This window comes from Mixophyes fleayi, chromosome 7 (genome assembly GCF_038048845.1).
Source record: "Mixophyes fleayi isolate aMixFle1 chromosome 7, aMixFle1.hap1, whole genome shotgun sequence".
Taxonomy (NCBI): Eukaryota; Metazoa; Chordata; class Amphibia; order Anura; family Limnodynastidae; genus Mixophyes; species Mixophyes fleayi.
In genome coordinates, this window is record NC_134408.1 from 17,588,094 (window position 1) to 17,606,323 (window position 18,230).

An 18,230-nucleotide genomic window follows, 5' to 3' on the forward strand; every position below is an offset into this window, starting at 1 on the left:
GGATTTCACTGCTTCACCTCGCAGGTCCCCTGTATTGGTACCAGGCGAGACTGACAGGAGAAGATGTTATAGCCAACAAGGAATGACCAGTATAGAAACAGATACAAGATAGCAGATTTCCAGGATAAGCTGAGAATCAAATTGCACAGGATGCCAGCATCTGCTGAATAGGAATGAATGCACAAAACCAGGATTCATTGAAAAGCAAGTAGTGCTGGATAACAGGATTTGTAGAATAGGAACGGATTCAGGGTACAAGGATTAGTTGAGCAGCATTTGGTGCTGGATAGCAGGACCTGATGAATAGACACAGAAACAGGATATGAGAATTAGCAGAGAAACTTATGGCCCTTGATTCAAGGACCTGATGAATAGACACGGATACAGAGGAGACAAAAAATCCTGCAGTTGAGAAGGCTACAGGATTTGAAGATCTGCCATATTGAAAGAACAGGAAGTTTATATAGTCTGGAGGAAGATGAGGCGTGAGAAGACACTGGCCGAGTAGGAAAAAATATAAAACATGGGTCTGAGCACATGCAGACACGAATCCAAGATGGCAGACGCCATAGAAAGAATGGAGAATTCATCAGCACCGGGAGGAGAACCAATGGTGGAGGCTCTTTATATACCAGTCCCCAGTAAGTGAGCCGGAGGGTCCGGTGTGTGACACAGGGATGAGGAGAGTTACTTTGAGTATGTTATGGGTCAGGGATGAGGAGAGTGGTCATCACTATATTATATTGCAGGTAGAAATGAGGATAGTGACTATTAGGGAGGTATTCAATTGTTAGCGAGACGGGTGAAAATCCCGCGCTCGAAAAATATCACCGTTAATACGGTAATTACTCGCTGAATGCGAGCTGAAATCCAGCAAGTAAATTACCGTTTTAACGGTATTTACGCGCAAATTACCATATTAACAGTAATATTTTTTCGAGCGCGGGATTTTCACCCGTCTCGCTAACAATTGAATACCCCTCTTAGTATATTATTTTGCAGGTACTATCCTAAAGTATGTCCTAACTGTTTGCGTGAGTTTCTTCCGGTTTCCTCCCACACTCCAAAAACATATTGGTGGTTTAATTGGCTATCAGAATTGACCCTAGTCTCTCTCTGTGTGTGTGTATGTTAGGGAATTTAGACTGTAAGCTCCAATGGGGCAGGGACTGATGCGAGTTCTTTCTACAGTGCTGCGGAATCACTGGCGCTATATAAATAAATGGTGATGCTGAAGATGATATGTCAGTGCTGAGGCTGGAATAGTGAGAAATTTGAGCTTTGGAAAAAGGGTCACGTACCTGGGCACTCACCCCGGATATACAAGGCTGTCTGGATCAACACAGGACAAAGAACAGATACACTTTTTTGTCTGGAATCCCCATATTATAATTGACAAAGGATAAAAATTTCAAAGTGATATGTGGATTAGGCACTGAGTTGTGAGACATCACACTAAAAACGGAGAATCAGGAGTGGCATTTCTGAGTAATTTTATATAACTTTGACCCCGTATATCTCAGAAACTATAAGGCCTATAGAAGATAAATTTTACATGGGTTAGTAGATATGTGGTAGTATCAAGTTTCATGGAAATCTGAGTTGGTGGGTGTCTTGACTGGGTGAACCAGCCAAGACATGGAATGACCCTATCCCTTTTTTCCCCAAACATCACCTGAAATTATTTATACTAGCAGAAGGGGAAGATGACGTGTAATGCGGAGTGAGCAGCTGTGGGCACGAGCCTTGGACAAGCTCATCTATTTTTTGGCCAGTCAATTTCTTTCACGCTTAGATCACAGAGATTATGAAGATTACATAACAACCTTGTTCATATTCACTTCAGAATGCAGAGGTATTTCTTTCACCATATTAAAATTATACATCATTTCCGCTTTACAAAAATAACTAATTACTACACAGAGTAAATATACAACCCCTACCTATTAAATAACATGACTAAAAAATGACATTTCAGTGAAAATGATTAAAAAGATAAAATGTTAGAATGAAAAGTTAAAAGAACACTTTACAGTACTCCAGCAAAGAAATAAAAATACCGGTAGGTGCAATTACATTTTTTGTACAATTAATTTCTGATCAGGCTTACCGAAATCTTTTGTTGCTACTTCTGCACATGTAAAGGCTATGCCAGGCGGGCACTGGTGCGGACTGTGATGTTGCGGCTCCAGCCATCCACCGTCCAAATAATAGATGGTGTTTGCTCAGGAAGACTAGCACTAGAATTTCCCATAGGGATACATAGAAGTGACAGGCAACCAGTCCAACTGTATGAGGTGCTAGATGTCACACAAATGCCAAATCTTCCATAGCCACAAAGTGATTGCCATGTCACATGTAGCCTTGAAGATATTGGTGTGACGGCTGCAAGGGATGTTGGATATTCATCTATGTTTCAGGTGTATTAGTGGCATATCCCAAAGAGGCCAATGCATATGTCACAGGAAAAAAAAGTATTTTCTATTGACTGGATTGTAGATTATTTATCAGAACACATTGGGATTTCTTTCAGGAGCAAACTGTAATAAATATATATCTTTATTATGTAAAAAGCAGCAGGATAGGGAAAAGACACACGCAACCATTGTTCTGTTCCTCATTATTATTGTGCCAATTATCGCTCTATATGTAATGTATGACTTGCATGTTTTATTGCCGGTGTGGTCGAGATTTATGGGTGTAAATATATATATATATAAATATAATGGAACCGGTTGTGGAGACGGGCATGTTTTAGACTGAAGCAAGATTTAGGAGATGCAGCATATCCATTCATTTGGAACCGGTAACATTGACGAGAACACGTGCTGCAATAATGTCACTAGGCTGCATTCTCAGGAACATCGATCTGGCCCTCAAGGTGGGTTTTCTCCGCGAAGTGGAGGCAATACTTCTGCTTTAAGGACTGAAGTAGAAGGGCAGCTTTTGCCCTATATAAAAACAGCGTAGAACATGGATTTAAAAATAATAATACAGTTAAATTTGGTTTTGCAGTTTGTTTGATAATTCTCTATTTTGAAGACAAATGTCCAATGCACTGTCTGCCTAATAAGACAGGTTATGTTGTCCGGCGCTGAAACAGGACTATTTCTACCCAAAATCCAAACTCTCTGACATGATCTCAGTAGATTATGTCTGAGCCCACCCTCCCCGACACGGTCTGCGTACGTTGCGCAGGAGCCCACCCTCCCCGACGGTCTGCGTACGTTGCGCGGGAGCCCACCCTTCCCTACGCGGTCTGCGTACGTTGCGCGGGAGCCCACCCTCCCCGACGTGGTCTGCGTACGTTGCGCTGGAACCCACCCTTCCCGACACGGTCTGCGTGGGAGCCCACCCTACCCTATGTTATATGGAATCCAACCCTACCTGACAGTCTGTTTGCGTTATGTAGGAGTCCACCCCCACTGTTATGTGGGGTGCTTAAATGCTGCAGTCCACATCTCTAGCTCATATAGGTTGGTTAGTCTCCTTCAAAATTTGATTACAAGCAAGTATCTAGCAAAACGGTTCCAGATAAACCTACTACAATAAAAGAACAGTCCCGGGTTTGCCCTCTGAATGACAGAATACATATGTTTAGAATAGTCTCCCAGCTCCCTCTGCTGGCTGCACTGTTAGTCTTAGTTCTCCCCAGCCCAGGGACCTCAGTTCCGGCACTCGGATGAGGTGGGGCTGCGCACACTGGACATAAGGTGGGACTTGTAGGTCTTGCTGAGTCCCGTCATCCAGAATTTCAGCAGTTTTATATTGTCTTCCTCTGAAGCCCCCAGAATGCCCAGCAGTTTCTGTGTGTCCTCTTTGGGGCGACTGTCCACTTTGGTGAACTTAAACAGGACTTTCACCTTACTGCAAAAAAAAACCAAAAAGCTTGTTAGACACGTTCGCTTCACACAGTCGTTATCAAAATCACTTTTTCATTTCATCATCTAAAATACATTTTTCTATCTTCTAAATTTGATGTAAAAATCATCTTCACTGTTCAACAACTGCTCAATCACCGGTCTCCCACCGCCTGCATATTACGTCTCTAATCAGCTTTAATGGAGGGAACAAGACCGACTGCCCCCCTGCCCTGTGAGCTCACATAACAATATAGCTTGCAGGGAGAGGGATATTGGGTGTAGGACAGTTGAGAGATAGAAGGCTGCACAAATCTGGACTCTCCCTATATTAGATTTGTGAGATTTATAAATCTTCTGTTTAAATTAACTTTCCTTTTAATTTTGAAAACTGCTGTACACATAACAGTTTCATCGTTCCGCTTCTGAGCTGTCCATACCCAGCTGCCTGGCCTTCACCAAGGGGGCTGTGACATATGAAGATGACCGGGAAATCGCTATATTACAAGCTGTCTCTCGGGATAACGTGGACACAATGGAAAACCATATTTTCTACATGCACGTGGACTAGGCCATATATAGGTCAGTCCAGAAACTGTTTTTTCCCTAAAGTACTGAGGAAGATACAGCACAGACATCAATCCTCCACTATGAATGACAAGTCATAGCTAGGTGACGGCCTTACTTCATCCACTCCTCCTTCAGACACACCAGGCACTGCTCCACCACGTCCATAGACAGGTTCTCGTTGGTCAGAGCAGCTTCTATCTTGCTGAGTATCGTCAGTCCCACTGTCCGGGTAAAAATAAAAGTCATACTGACAAACTAACGGAAACATGTTGTTTTATGCTCTACAGCCAGACATGTATTCTTTACCACCTATTTCCTCAAAGAACAATATGCTGCAGTTTCAATTTACGGAAGACTGGGTTCTCCATATCTCTGCTCATTTGTGTATTACTATATACAGATTATTATTATCTTTTATTTATAAAGCGCCAATACAATACGTATTACTGTGCATTGCGGAGATCATGACAATAATAATTAGCTTACAATCTAAGAAACGTGGTGGACACTTGATGCAAAAGACACCAGGGTAAAATAGTTGAAGCTGTTGGTCATACAATTTCGTGGATACGGACACTGTACTAGTTCCCGGCGCCAGGCATCTCCATAAGGTATAACTGCTGCCTAAACGTCTATAAAATTTCCCATGATGCCAATCTCCTGGCCCCTAAAAAGATTGTTTACTGACATTTGGAAGGTCGTTATAGCGCATGTCTGAGACAAAGACTTACATAGGGGGAACCCTGTCACTACTGCCCTCCTCTCTCCCTCATGTAAGGTTTCTTTTATCCTGAATGATTTGTTAGTGACAGGAAATAAAACTACAACAAACAAATAACACACAACATTATCTAGGAGATCTGGAAGGAGGGAATGTACACACTCAGTAAAAACGACTTGTGACTTGATGACCACACACTTGTCCAATCACGTGACAAAATGAGTCAATTTATCCACCGCTGCTATACGGACATGTCCGTCATTCCAAAGTCCTGTCTGTATACTGAGTGTTGTACGTTGTACATTCAGATTGATAAACGCAGCTGTTGTACACCCTCATCTTTCTGCTTTACCCTCCCGATATATTTACCCCTGTCCGTGGCCACGGGGCTCCCACTGGCCACCACAAATTCATACTTGCTGAGCGGCTCGTCATCAACAAATAAAACCGGATAAAGGTTGGAGCGCGGAGCGGTGCGGACATCAATCATGACGGCAAATTCTGTGGGCAAAAAAAAATAAAAAATGAAACAATTAGTAATGAGAGTAGTAGGATAATAATCACCGGGCTGGGAGAGGTAGTTTTATAATAGAAGTTTCTTTCCTTTTTATAAAATACATTTGTTAGTATGTTACAAACGCCTGCTGTACATAAAATACATAAACAATTGCTCCTGAGTGCAAACACATGTTCTAGCATGTATACACCGCCGTATTCACTAGTGATCGTTGCTTATACCAGACCTGTAGTTGGTGCAAGTGATACGGCAGAAAAACCATGTACCTTAGAAATGCCCAAAGTTTGAATTGGACACTGCTGGGCACGCTCCAGCTTGGCACGTCTTTACTGTACATTGACTATGTACATATGCCCATTCCCCTCGTCTTTCCTCCCCTGAAAGCTGTAGTAAGGGTCCTTTGTGCTCAAAGATGAATTAACGGTCCTCAATCATTCAGGCACAGTATGTAAGAGCATCATTTATAGTTATGAGAAAGTAGGTCTGAGGGGTATATTCAATTCTCGGCGAAAACTCCAAAAATCTCGCGGTCCGCGCACGATTACCGTTATTACGGTAACCGTGCGCGGAAAAACAGTTAATACTGTAATTTACTCGCTGGATTTCAGCTCACAGCTCCCTGAGCGGTGTGCTTAGGTGACCTATCTCTACTGATGTACTAACAACAGGCAGGAAAACCCTAAACGAACACATTAGACGTGAGGGGTAAACTACAAATATATATAAAAAAAAATAATAAAAGAGTCTGTGTTCCACGGTTAAAAATTGGAAGGCACTGGTCAATACCACCATAAGGCACGAGAGATTTGTTTATACTAGCAGACAGGCTCTGAAGGAATTTGAGTATATAGGGTACAGATGGTTAGAGTCTCCATTCTATCCTATGTCATCTAGTACAGATGCTCTATCTACTTAAATGTATGGCTACCGCAGTTCTTATAATAAGTATCTGAGTCCATGTAATAAACCCTGCATGTGTAACATTCTTATGTATAAGCATTTACGATGTATGATCCTGAATGAATATAGCACATTTATTATTATTATGCTTTAATGTAATCTTGTAAATTCCGTCATTTAATTCCGATATGTATGCGATTGTTTTTCTTTTCTTTTTGTTGTTTAGTATGTTTACATCTTAAAAAATTTCAATAAAAATACTGGATTTAAAAAAAAAAAGAGTCTGTGTTACAAAATATACTCACCAGATGATTGTACGTGTGGGGGGATCTCAGCCTGGGGGCTTAATCCCAGGAAGTTGCAGCGATACGCGTCCTCGTACTTCTCACTGTACAAGATCACGCGGACACAGCCCACCGGAAGCATGGCCTAGGAGCAAGGGAAGAGGGTTAAAAATTGCTCTGCCTTCCTCTAGGCTAACAGCTAAATGGTTTTATGACGCCCTCGGTGTTACTAAGCTGACATGGTGTTTCCTGTGTTGTATCCAACGGGTTTGCGATCAACGTGGTATTTCAGCGCCACCAGTAAAATACAGACAAACCTGTAGGACGTCAAATGCAGATTCTATGAGCTCTCGATCCTGTCCCTTCCAAATGACTTGGTTTCCCATCAGAATATGCCAGGCCAGCATGCGGAATGCAGAAGCACCGAGCACCTGGGTACAAGCAGGGAATAGAGATGAAGACATCGACTGTCAAAGCTCACGTACTGGTACTGAGGTGACAACAAGTTAACCCTGTTACACTTGACAAGGTCTCTAGGACCTATACTATAGGTGATGTCACAGCGTTCATCAATTCCCACCTGTCTCATGTGCCGCAGAGACCGGAACACGGCCGTCCTCCGGGTCGGGAGGCTCCAGCTACAATCCGACAGGGCAGAGGACTCTGTGTGGCACTTGGATAACTCTCTTCCCTCCATGACATCAGACTGTGGCCTGGACCTTCCCTCCTCGTCCTCGTGAACCTCTAAGGCCGCACACACTTCCTCCTCTAGGTCTGCAAACCAATGTCATTAGGTAAAAGTAGACCCACGCTGTACAGTTGGATTGTTTTAATGTTTTTTTCTGAGGCACAATCCATCGACATGATATAGCTCTAAACAAAATACAGTCATTTTTTTTTTAAAAAACAACTTTTGACTCCACGTGGACGGACATAAACTGGCATCTCGGTTCCAATACGGCTGCCTCTGTGCGTGGCCTAGCCGGAAAGCGATGCTGTCATTTGGGAGAGTAGGAGGGGAGCAGAGCCATGGGGTCAGCACATTTGTTCCTAATGTGAAACTGCCAATTATGCGTTAAGTTACTGTCTTTTAGATCTTTATCCAAATTTTTGGTATAAAAAGAACAATCATAATTTATTTTGTAAAATGAAAATAAAACTAACTAGATATGAATTGTAAACATTGTAATTTGCCTTGGAGGGGGAGGTAAATTTAAAATGTGATGGCAGATTTATATTTGCGGTAGGGCATGTCCTAGATCAACTTTAAAATGCCAATGTACAAATAAGCTATCAAGTATTTGTGTGCTACATGAAAAAAAACAGACAGTATTTTCCTTATGTGCAAAATAATAACTAATTTGCACCCCTTGCATTGCAACATGGTTTTATCCAGAAAACTTGAGTAAGAAAACGCACTTAATTTTTTGCTTAACTTTTCTTAATGAATCAGGCCCAATGTAATGTCCTGCTCCAATTTTCTAACATTATATGGGGGGTGGGGGCGAGATAAACACAATCTGGGTACAAACTAGGGCAGAGTGACATGAATGAATACAACTGGTGAGTATAGGATTTATATCTTCATCTTTCAGCAACAGATGGAGAACTATTAACACTTACCTGCCTGCTTTTCCATCTGCACCAGAGTGTCCTCCGTGGGGGCTCCTTCCAGCAGTTTCTCAGTCAGGCGGCAAGCACAAGACTTCAGTAACCTGCAGAAGACAGATATAGCACATTAATATTAAGTCACAGTGTTTCTGCAAATCATTGTTATTAGTTTAGCTGTTGCCTTATGGATGAAAAACAGCACTTAGGCTTCTGCTTCTCACAGCATTAAGGATTAATGCTTTCTAAAGTGTATCTTTTTTTTTTCCTGGAGATTAAGATCCTAGACTGCCAAGTCACATGGACCCAGTTTTAGACCAAATACTTTTTTTTTTTTAGAAAAAAAAACTGCAGTAGCACATGCTTTATTTCCACCATAAGGCAGCAGAAAATATGAATGAATGAATTTGCAAACCCCTATTTATCAATTGTAGACTATTAATTTAAAAAAAGAAAGAAGAATAATAAGGCATGATATACAATGGACACCTCCCGTGGAAAAGTGAATGGAATCCCCAGATTTTTTATTACCATGCAAAAGAGGTGTGCAGACACGCCCACAAGTTTTCGTCGTTGGTGAGAGAGGTCAGGGAACGCGCTGCGTTGCCATTCCTCTGGTGCACGAAGGGTGTGAACGCCATATTACTCCGTAGGGGACGCTGTGGGCAGCCAAACTGCTCGGCTTCAAACATCTGGGAAGATATAAATATATTGTTGTATTGTTTTGGTTGGCTTACAGTCTAATAGGTAACAGAAATGCTTTGTATACTGGTACATTCCAACACAGGGGCATAATCTCTTTACTAAATAAACTTGTTGACCCAGCAGCTGTTTAGCCATTGACTTCCTGCTAAAAGATTTGCTTTTGGACATTTATGGAAAGTCCAGGGGATAATAAATTCTGTATTTTATCTCCGTGCTTCAGAAGTAAAAAATAGAGTTTTGTAGTTCATCTCTAAGTAGTGGTTAAAGTGACATACACTACTTCCTTCAGGACCTCCCACCGGTGGACTTGGGCCTTCAGCCTATGCACATGTTTACGGCGTATAGGAATGGCAGTGGCACGCCAGGAGCTGGGTGGCCAATCACAGCCTGGGATGGCGGAGAGATGGTTGTGAACAAAAAAGTGTCTGATCGTCACCGATTTCAATCAACGAATGCTCCCACCGGGTGGACTTTTATAGGTCAATGAATATTATTTTGTCAGCCACAGATAAATACTTGGTCTACGTGGACTAGTTAGCTGGAGTGTAAAGGGTCAGGTGATTACGTGCTTGCCGTCTCTCCTCCTAGCTCCACCCAGCGAGTGTATCTCATAACCCATATTATCCTGCTTTCCTTGAGGCTGCCTGTCTATGGCATGTTCGCCCCTAGATCCACCTATATCTCTCAATATTCCTGGTTTTCGATCCCCCCCCCCCTCCCCCCAAGTCCTTGGCACAGTACTGCCCTAACCTCCCCCCTTTCCATGTTTATATACAAAACAGAAATATTCTGGTGTTCTATATATTGGTTTTACACTTGTAGGTCAGTATACAATGGTGCTCTGAATCGTACTACACTGCTTCTGTTGTACCACTTTTCTGTTGTCAACCCAGAATAAGAGGCCGGAGGAAACGGCAGCCACTCTCCCCAGTACTCACTTTAAACGCCTTCCCCTGCAGCTCGTCTATGACCCCTCTGATCTTAGACAGCAGAAAGGGCCAAGAGTTGATCAGGTAGATTCTGTCCATCATGATGATGATGATACTGTACCATCGCTGAAACCCCCGGGCCAGGCTGTCCTTGATGAAGAACGTGTGGCTGAACACAAAGCCGTGCTGCTCGTCCCCAAAGAAGATGGGACCTTCCCGGCCGGGGCAGACCTGGACAAGACAAACCCACAAAGGTCACTGACCTCCTATCGCCCACACAGGTGGGAGGAGCCTATTCCCTGAGTACGTAGACTGAGCACGATAAGGAAAAAGTGCAACTTTAATAATGTAATAAAACAAATATAAAAGTAATGATAAATAGAAACACAGTATAGGAATGTATTAACGTTCCGAACGGCTCAGAGTTATTTACTAAACGTCTGTACAATCTGCATTAACCTTTTCATGTGTTTAGTGCAATTTATTAGACTATGGAAGCGAACGTCTGTGCTTATTGTTAGACACAAATGGGCAAAGCTTTGTCAGGAAGTGAGCGTGTGTGTGATACCTCTCCGGGTCATCAGTGGTGCTCGTAGGATCTAAAGTATTTTATGCTCTACATGTGCTTATTACACTCGGGGGGTGAAATTTGTTATTATTACCCTATGCAAGTGCGTTTTATCTTTCTCATGAGGCTTTTATGATTAAATCTCATTAAAACAACATTTTTATTTGTGTCCTATATTTCATTGGTAATAACCAGAATCGGATAAAAGACCAGAGAAGCTCTCACTATACAAGCAGCGCAGTGTGTACTGTTTCTTGTTTGATTTTGGTTATAACATTGTTATACACACTCACTACCACGCACAGCATTTATAGTGTCCCACATATATATTTGTGTGGCTGTTTTTTAACTCACCACTAGTCTTCCCCTATATATTTCATTGGGTAAGGTGAATTGACACCTGCACTTTGGAAACTTTTATGGTTGAGCGCAATACGCATGTTTTAGAAAGAGACTCTGAAAACTTACATATTTTAATTGAAAACCGTTTTAATACTTTATTTGCCAGTAAAATCATATTTGCCTAAACCAGTGCTGGCTAACCTGTGACACTCCAGGTGTTGTGAAACTACAAGTCCCAGCATGCTTTGCCAGTAGATAACTAGCTGATAGCTGGCAGAGCATGCTGGGACTTGTAGTTTCACAACACCTGGAATGTCACAGGTTAGCCATCATTGGCCTAAACTGTTCTACCAAACCCTTTAAAAATAAAATAACACACTGTCCTTCATTACTTTTTCTCTTGGTACTAAGTCACCTTCATACGGAGAGAGGTAACCGTTGAATTTGGGGCTGCAGTAAACTGATTACAATCTAGCCTGTAAAAGTGTTGCCATTGACTGTTGCAATGAATGTTGACTCACCATTGGGATTACATACGTTGTATTAATAATACAGTGTCATAGAACCTTGCTGTCATTCTTACCTCACAGCTTAAGCTTCGCACACAGGCCTGGCGCACGATACTGAACAGCTGCGGGTTGTTGGGGTGCTGGTGGCTGACATATTTAATGGAGGTTTCCTTGTCATGGCTAATGTACCCGGGGTGCCCAGCAGCCAGAGATCGGCAGCCCTAAACAAGGAGAGGAAATTGACGTTTGCCAGCTGCAGTGCAGGTTATTATGATGTAACCACAAGGAATAACGGATCAGTCCTAATTTAGGATAATCCGTTCCCATAAACGATTTCATTGTTTCTACGTACCTCACACATGTCCGATTTCTTGAGCCTGGGGCTGTTGGACTCTGCGCTGGTGCCCTCCGCCGGACTATGCGATCGGATCCTGCTACTCATCTGGATGCCCCCTTCTTCCTCCTCCACTTGTTCCCCCTGACCCAAGCTGTCCCCACAGGTAGCCCCTTGGGGGAGGGGAGAATGCAGAGCCTCTGTGCAGAACAGTGTGCGCGGGCCGTGGAGCTCGCAGAAGTGGCACAACGCCACCATGGCATTCATGTTTACGGCTGAGAGTTCCTTAAATCAAGATGTGAAGATTTCATACAGCCGCTCGACTGAAGAGTCAAATCAGTGGCCGTATAGTACTGCAGTGCTTCAATAGTGACCGATACCAGTGGAACTAAACCTACAAAATGAAAATATCTATTTAACATTCACATCAAGATTCTCTTCATACATATAAAAGTGATTACTGGGGATTTCTTGGGCATTTTTGTTAAGTATATATTTATTAATATTCATCTATATACAGCACTGCGGTCATGAGTTAAATTCCTGACCATGGCCTTATCTGTGTAGAGTTTGTATGTTCTCCCTGTGTTTGCGTGGGTTTCCTCCGGGTGCTCCGGTTTCCTCCCACACTCCAAAAACATACTAGTAGGTTAATTGGCTGCTAACAAATTGACCCCAGTCTCTCCGTGTTTGTCTGTCTGTGTGTGTTAGGGAATTTAGACTGTAAGCCCCAATGGGGCAGGGACTGATGTGAGTTCTCTGAACGCTGCGGAATTAGTTGCGCTATATAAATAAATGGTGATGATGATGATTCATCAGATAAACAGTATTAACCTTTTTATGTAATTAGAAGAATTTTGAGATATAAGGCTTCAAAGCTCTAAAACACTGACCAGGGTGTTTATCAAGTAAAATGAATTGAATTAACTGATCTGACAGGCCAATGAGCTAGCTGTTCAAAAAAGGAGACATCACAGACATCCTAGGTCTGAAGATCGAATACAAGAGACGCGTTCGCCACTATGAAACACCGGAAATCCTCTAATCAGATATCTCCTACATCCTTAATTCACTAATTAACTAGTCATTTAATGTAACCTGTCATGTTGTCTAATCGGTGTTCTCACTTACACAGAGCAAGAACAACTTTTTCACTTCATATATTATAAGGAGAGTCTAGATTGGCGCAACCTGAAAATATCAGATACTCAAAATATTAAAAGTGTGTGAACAAAAAAGAATCTGCCTTAATAGTTATTAAATCTGATATGCCATTTTACATCAATTACCAGATATATATGTTGTGGATGACCTTAGATAAGGTAATAAGAATATATTTAAGGTAATCCAGGGTCAAAGTTGTCCTGTCCGCTTTTCACCTTAACAGACGGTCCCTGTTTGGGTTTTTGAAAATGTCATAAACTAGACTCTATAAACAAACACTCTGCAAACTAAAATTGTAATTTCTTCCTGCATAAAAAATAAATCACAATGCCATATAGAAATAAAGATGCACAAACATATTAAGCGCAGCTAAAGAGTTCTGTGATTGTATATACAAGGACACAGAATAAACTATTTTTTACTGACCACGAAACTCGAAGGTGTCTTTGATTATTCTACACAGCAAAGAGGTACGAGACTGGTTGTAATGCATTATGTGTCATGTTATCGGTTTTACTGTGATAATGAGGAGCGGTACAGTGGTTAGTATTGCTGCCTCACAGCGCTGGAGTCATGGGTTCATTCCAAGCAGAACCCTATCTGTGTGGAGTTTGTATGTTCTCCCTGTGTATACGTGGGTTTCCTCTGGTTCCCCTCAAAGACATACTGGTAGATTAATTTGAGTGAGTGTTTATATGTAGTAGGGGATATATCATCATCATCACCATTTATTTATATAGCGCCACTGATTCCGCAGAGCTGTACAGAGAACTCACTCACATCAGTCCCTGCCCCATTGGAGCTTACAGTCTAAATTCCCTAACACACACACAGGCAGAGAAAGAGGTACTAGGGTCAATTTTGATAGCAGCCAATTAACCTACCAGTTTTTGTAGTGTGGGAGAAAACCAGAGCACCCGGAGGAAACCCACGCAAACACAGGGAGAACATACAAACTCCTCACAGATAAGGCCAAGGTTGGGAATTGAACTCATGACCACAGCGCTGTGAGGCAGAAGTGCTAACCACTGAGCCACCGTGCTGCCCACTATATAGATTGCAAGCTCCACTGGGGCAGGGACTGATGAGAATGACTATATATTCTCTATAAAGCACTGTGTAACATGATTAGTCCTATAGAAATAACTGTTAATAATATCACCAAATTAATTTATGCCAATATAATCTACAGTAGAAGTGTAAACATCTTCTACAGTCTCCCTGTAATAAATAAATAAATATATATTATATATACACACACACACACACCTTTACACGCTTTATGACTTCTATGATGCCTTATCCTTTCCTGTACCATAATCCCCTGCCAATCTATGGCTCAAACACTACTGTGGTACTACAAGTACCAGCACGCCCTGTCACAGCATGCTGAGTCTTGTAGTTCCCCAGAATACCTCCGTGTAACATATATACAGTGCTGATGGCTACTTATCGCCCCTGCTGGGCTCAGACCCACCTGTAAGGCCGCCATGTTTACATCACATGACAGCCGGGTGATTACACTGATTATACGGGGGGGGGGGGAGGACAGGACTTACAGCACGGTCAGGTGATGAATCCGCCTCTGCTGTGTATAAAGCTGCGGCTGTGAGAGGAGTGGACGAGCTGAGTGACCGGGACGTTCTCCTATTCCCCCCCCTCAATAGGAGGAGAATGGTATGACCCGCAGCTGCGGTTACTAGCACGGGATATGTCAGCTGACCCAGCACGTGATCCCCATGTGCTGTCATCTGTCACTGCCTGTTATTAGCACATAGCATTATATACTGTCATTATATACTCCTATAGCATTATATACTCCTATAGCATAATATACTACTCTATCATTATATACTGTCATTATATACTCCTATAGCATTATATACTCCTATAGCATAATATACTACTCTATCATTATATATTGTCATTATATACTCCTATAGCATAATATACTCCTATAGCATAATATACTCCTATAGCATAATATACTATGTCATTATATATTCTTATAGCATTATATACGCCTATAGCATAATATACTACTCTGTCATTATATATTCTTATAGCATTATATACTACTCTATCATTATATTCTATGTCATTATATACTATGTCATTATATATTCTTATAGCATTATATACGCCTATAGCATAATATACTACTCTATCATTATATACTATGTCATTATATACTCCTATAGCATAATATACTACTCTGTCATTATATACTATGTCATTATATACTCCTATCGCATAATATACTACTCTATCATTATATACTATGTCATTATATACTCCTATAGCATAATATACTCCTATAGAATAATATACTACTCTATCATTATATACTATGTCATTATATATTCTTATAGCATTATATAATCTTATAGCATAATATACTACTCTATCATTATATACTATGTCATTATATATTCCTATAGCATTATATACTATGTCATTATATATTACTGTAGCATTATATACTATGTCATTATATATTACTGTAGCATTATATACTACTATTGCATTATACTCCTATATCATTATATACTATAGTATTTTATGTCATTATATACTATAGCATTATACACTCCTAGATCATTATATATTATGTTATTCTATACTCTTGTCATTATATACTATAGCATTATATTCTGTCATTATATAATCCTATATCATTATATACTACTATGTCATTATATACAACTATAGTACTATATACGCCAATAGCATTATATACTACTGTCATTATATACTCCTAAAGCATTATATACTATTATAGCGTTAGATACTATGTCATTACATACTCCTATAGCATTATATCATTATGTATTATTATTATCATTTATTTGTTAGGCTCCATGTACTACTATTGCTTTATATAATACTATAGTATTACATACTGCTATATCAATACAGGAATGATAGCTAGGGCTTTATAATGAACATTTACATAGATAGGTGAGATAGAGCTGCATTGTCTGTATTACAGCAGGGCACACTGTGCATAGTAATAGTGAAGATACTGATGTGTACTATATAGACGCAAGACTACATTATAGCTTAGTACTCCATGGTGCAGAGAACCCACGTTCTGCATTCTCATTAGTCTGACCCATAAGATGGGACACCCCCCTCCCCCAAAAGACATATTTACTTTCTTTACAGACCTACCCTCCTGGAGATGTGGAAGTGGGCAACTTGATGACACCTTCTGATCCAGTGGGCAGGGCAAGAAGTATGACAGGGGTTCCCCAAGATGGGCAGGGCTTGATGATGCAACTTTCCTTATCACTGTGCAATGCCACCAACCTTGCAGAATTGCCTCCTTTCCTGGCAGTCTAGGAGGTGCTGGTAGCCCTTCTGTCAGAAGCTCTAGTAGAACATGCAATTATACACTAATCTAGTCAAGGAATTGCTAAGCTGAAGGGGCTCAAGGCTCATCTCATAACTGATACTCTCAAATCACTCCAGCAGCAACTCAGCCATGAAGTTTACAAGCCCCTGAATACAGGCAGACTGTAGAAGGTGCAGAGGCAAAATCTGAAAAATCCTCTTTGATTCCTGGCACAGAAGTGTGTCTCATATAGATGGAACAGTTACCTAGAACACTGGATGTTACTCCTTTGTAAAGCAGGTGCTGCCTGGCTTGATAGGCTTATATTCATTCATTCGCTTGCACTCATCTCGCAGTGACTGGAGGTGTAAAAAAAACCTGTCCCATCTAAGATGCAACCCATTTTCTTTAACCAGTTAATCAAAGCACTGTCACAGAATTACCCATGCTCTAGAGTATACGTCTTGGCACCAAACACAGGTATCAACATGGCAGCCCCAGTCAACAACACTTTAATCACAGACTTTGTTGTTGTTCCCAAGATATAAACATTTTTGTCCCGATAAAGTTTCAGAGGTGTGTTGTGTGTGCTCGCAATGTTGGGTTATTGAATCCTTTGGAAACCGCTTGCTCTATACGCTCTGACACTCATCGGGAACACTGGGTGGTCTTGAAATATGAGGTGACGCTCCTCTGCAAAGCAGGCGCTGTCAGGCACTCCCAACAATAACTCCAGTGTATGGGGTGGGGCACTTTTCATGACAGAGGACTACCACATAATTAATGCTGCCTTTCACATTAATGAAGGAGCGGGGATGAAGACTGAGCGGTCTTAACTTATTTTTTTTTTTTGTAGGTCAACCTGTTTAATCCGATAAAACATTTAAAAGTTGTTAATTGAATGCTGCCATATTTCTGCAAAAGTTCATCCCACATTGAGTCATGTTAAGAGTTTTCTGCTGCCTGGTGAAGGCACACCAGCTAATGTGTAGATAGGTTAGAAACAACTTTATAATACAGGTATGGTATCCAATGCCTGAAATGCTTTGCATTTTGGGTTTTTCTACAATTTCACGTGACTTATTTAAAATATGCTATAACTGTGCCTGTATTTCCTAGCAATCTCTGACATTCTCTCCTTATGAAATGGTTTAACAGTGCTCCACGCAGTAGCCGGATGAGGAAACACTGCGTGACCATGTATGACATTCCCTCATTAAATGGTTTAGCAGTGCTCCTCACAGTAGCCGGATGAGGAACCTGCGTGACCATGTCTACATGTATGACATTCCCTCATTAAATGGTTTAGCAGTGCTCCTCACAGTAGCCGGATGAGGAAACTGTGTGGACATTATCGAAAAGCAGCAATCATTCCATTTTACAGCCATTCAGAGCTCGGTGGATAGAAGATCCCGCTACGTGAATGTTTATTTTTCACCAGGAAAATGGCCGATAATCTTGGATATAGATTCATGAAAAGTCTGTTTTAAATTCAACATTTTTAGCTACTTTTCACCACTACGTATGAATTGCTCATAGATGGCAATTTAGTATAAAGCTTTTTTTTTTTTTGCTAGTGAAAAATATACAACAGATTAAGTAATCCAATAAAAGCAACAGCTGTGTAAGCTTACACTATCATTTACCCAACGTCATCACCCACAAATTGTAAAGTGTTACATTATGTACTAAATAAACTAAAAACAGAGGATGCGAACAGTTTTATGAACAAATAAAAAAGTAAATATATTTCAAATCTCGATGTGCCGCAAGGACCCCACAGCTCAACTTACACAACAGATGAGAGTCCTGGGAATGTGAACTATCTGCAGACGAGACCCTGGTGGGAGAGAGCCTCCGATATAAAGTAAATGGTTTTCCA

The 18,230-nt window shown here is 41.1% G+C and overlaps 1 protein-coding gene across 4 annotated transcripts; it reads right to left on the reverse strand.

The window, feature by feature from the left end:
- Positions 1 to 2,541: 2,541 nt before the first annotated feature.
- Positions 2,542 to 16,188, reverse strand: FLCN (folliculin). Of its 4 annotated transcripts, none has more exons than XM_075179192.1 (12): positions 16,169 to 16,188; positions 11,866 to 12,241; positions 11,588 to 11,734; positions 10,104 to 10,325; positions 8,992 to 9,152; positions 8,476 to 8,567; positions 7,433 to 7,626; positions 7,170 to 7,283; positions 6,874 to 6,997; positions 5,521 to 5,652; positions 4,546 to 4,651; positions 2,542 to 3,867 (listed from the first exon to the last, which is right to left on the reverse strand). In XM_075179192.1, the coding sequence occupies exons 2-12, from the start codon at positions 12,112 to 12,114 to the stop codon at positions 3,666 to 3,668; spliced, it is 1,743 nt and encodes a 580-aa protein (XP_075035293.1). In that variant the 5' UTR covers positions 12,115 to 12,241; positions 16,169 to 16,188; the 3' UTR covers positions 2,542 to 3,665. The 4 variants fall into 4 exon arrangements, with proteins under 4 accessions (XP_075035293.1, XP_075035291.1, XP_075035292.1 ...); XM_075179190.1 differs by lacking the exon at positions 16,169 to 16,188 and adding an exon at positions 14,571 to 14,740; XM_075179191.1 differs by lacking the exon at positions 16,169 to 16,188 and adding an exon at positions 14,489 to 14,560.
- Positions 16,189 to 18,230: the final 2,042 nt, after the last annotated feature.

Excerpts from the sequence above, each read along its gene's own strand:
- FLCN (XM_075179192.1), bottom strand. The coding sequence starts at position 12,114 with ATGAATGCCATGGTGGCGTTGTGCCACTTCTGCGAGCTCCACGGCCCG. Across the intron at positions 11,735-11,865 it reads AGAAATCGGACATGTGTGAG|GGCTGCCGATCTCTGGCTGC; the intron begins GTACGTAGAAAC and ends CTCCTTGTTTAG. Across the intron at positions 10,326-11,587 it reads TGCGAAGCTTAAGCTGTGAG|GTCTGCCCCGGCCGGGAAGG; the intron begins GTAAGAATGACA and ends TGTCTTGTCCAG.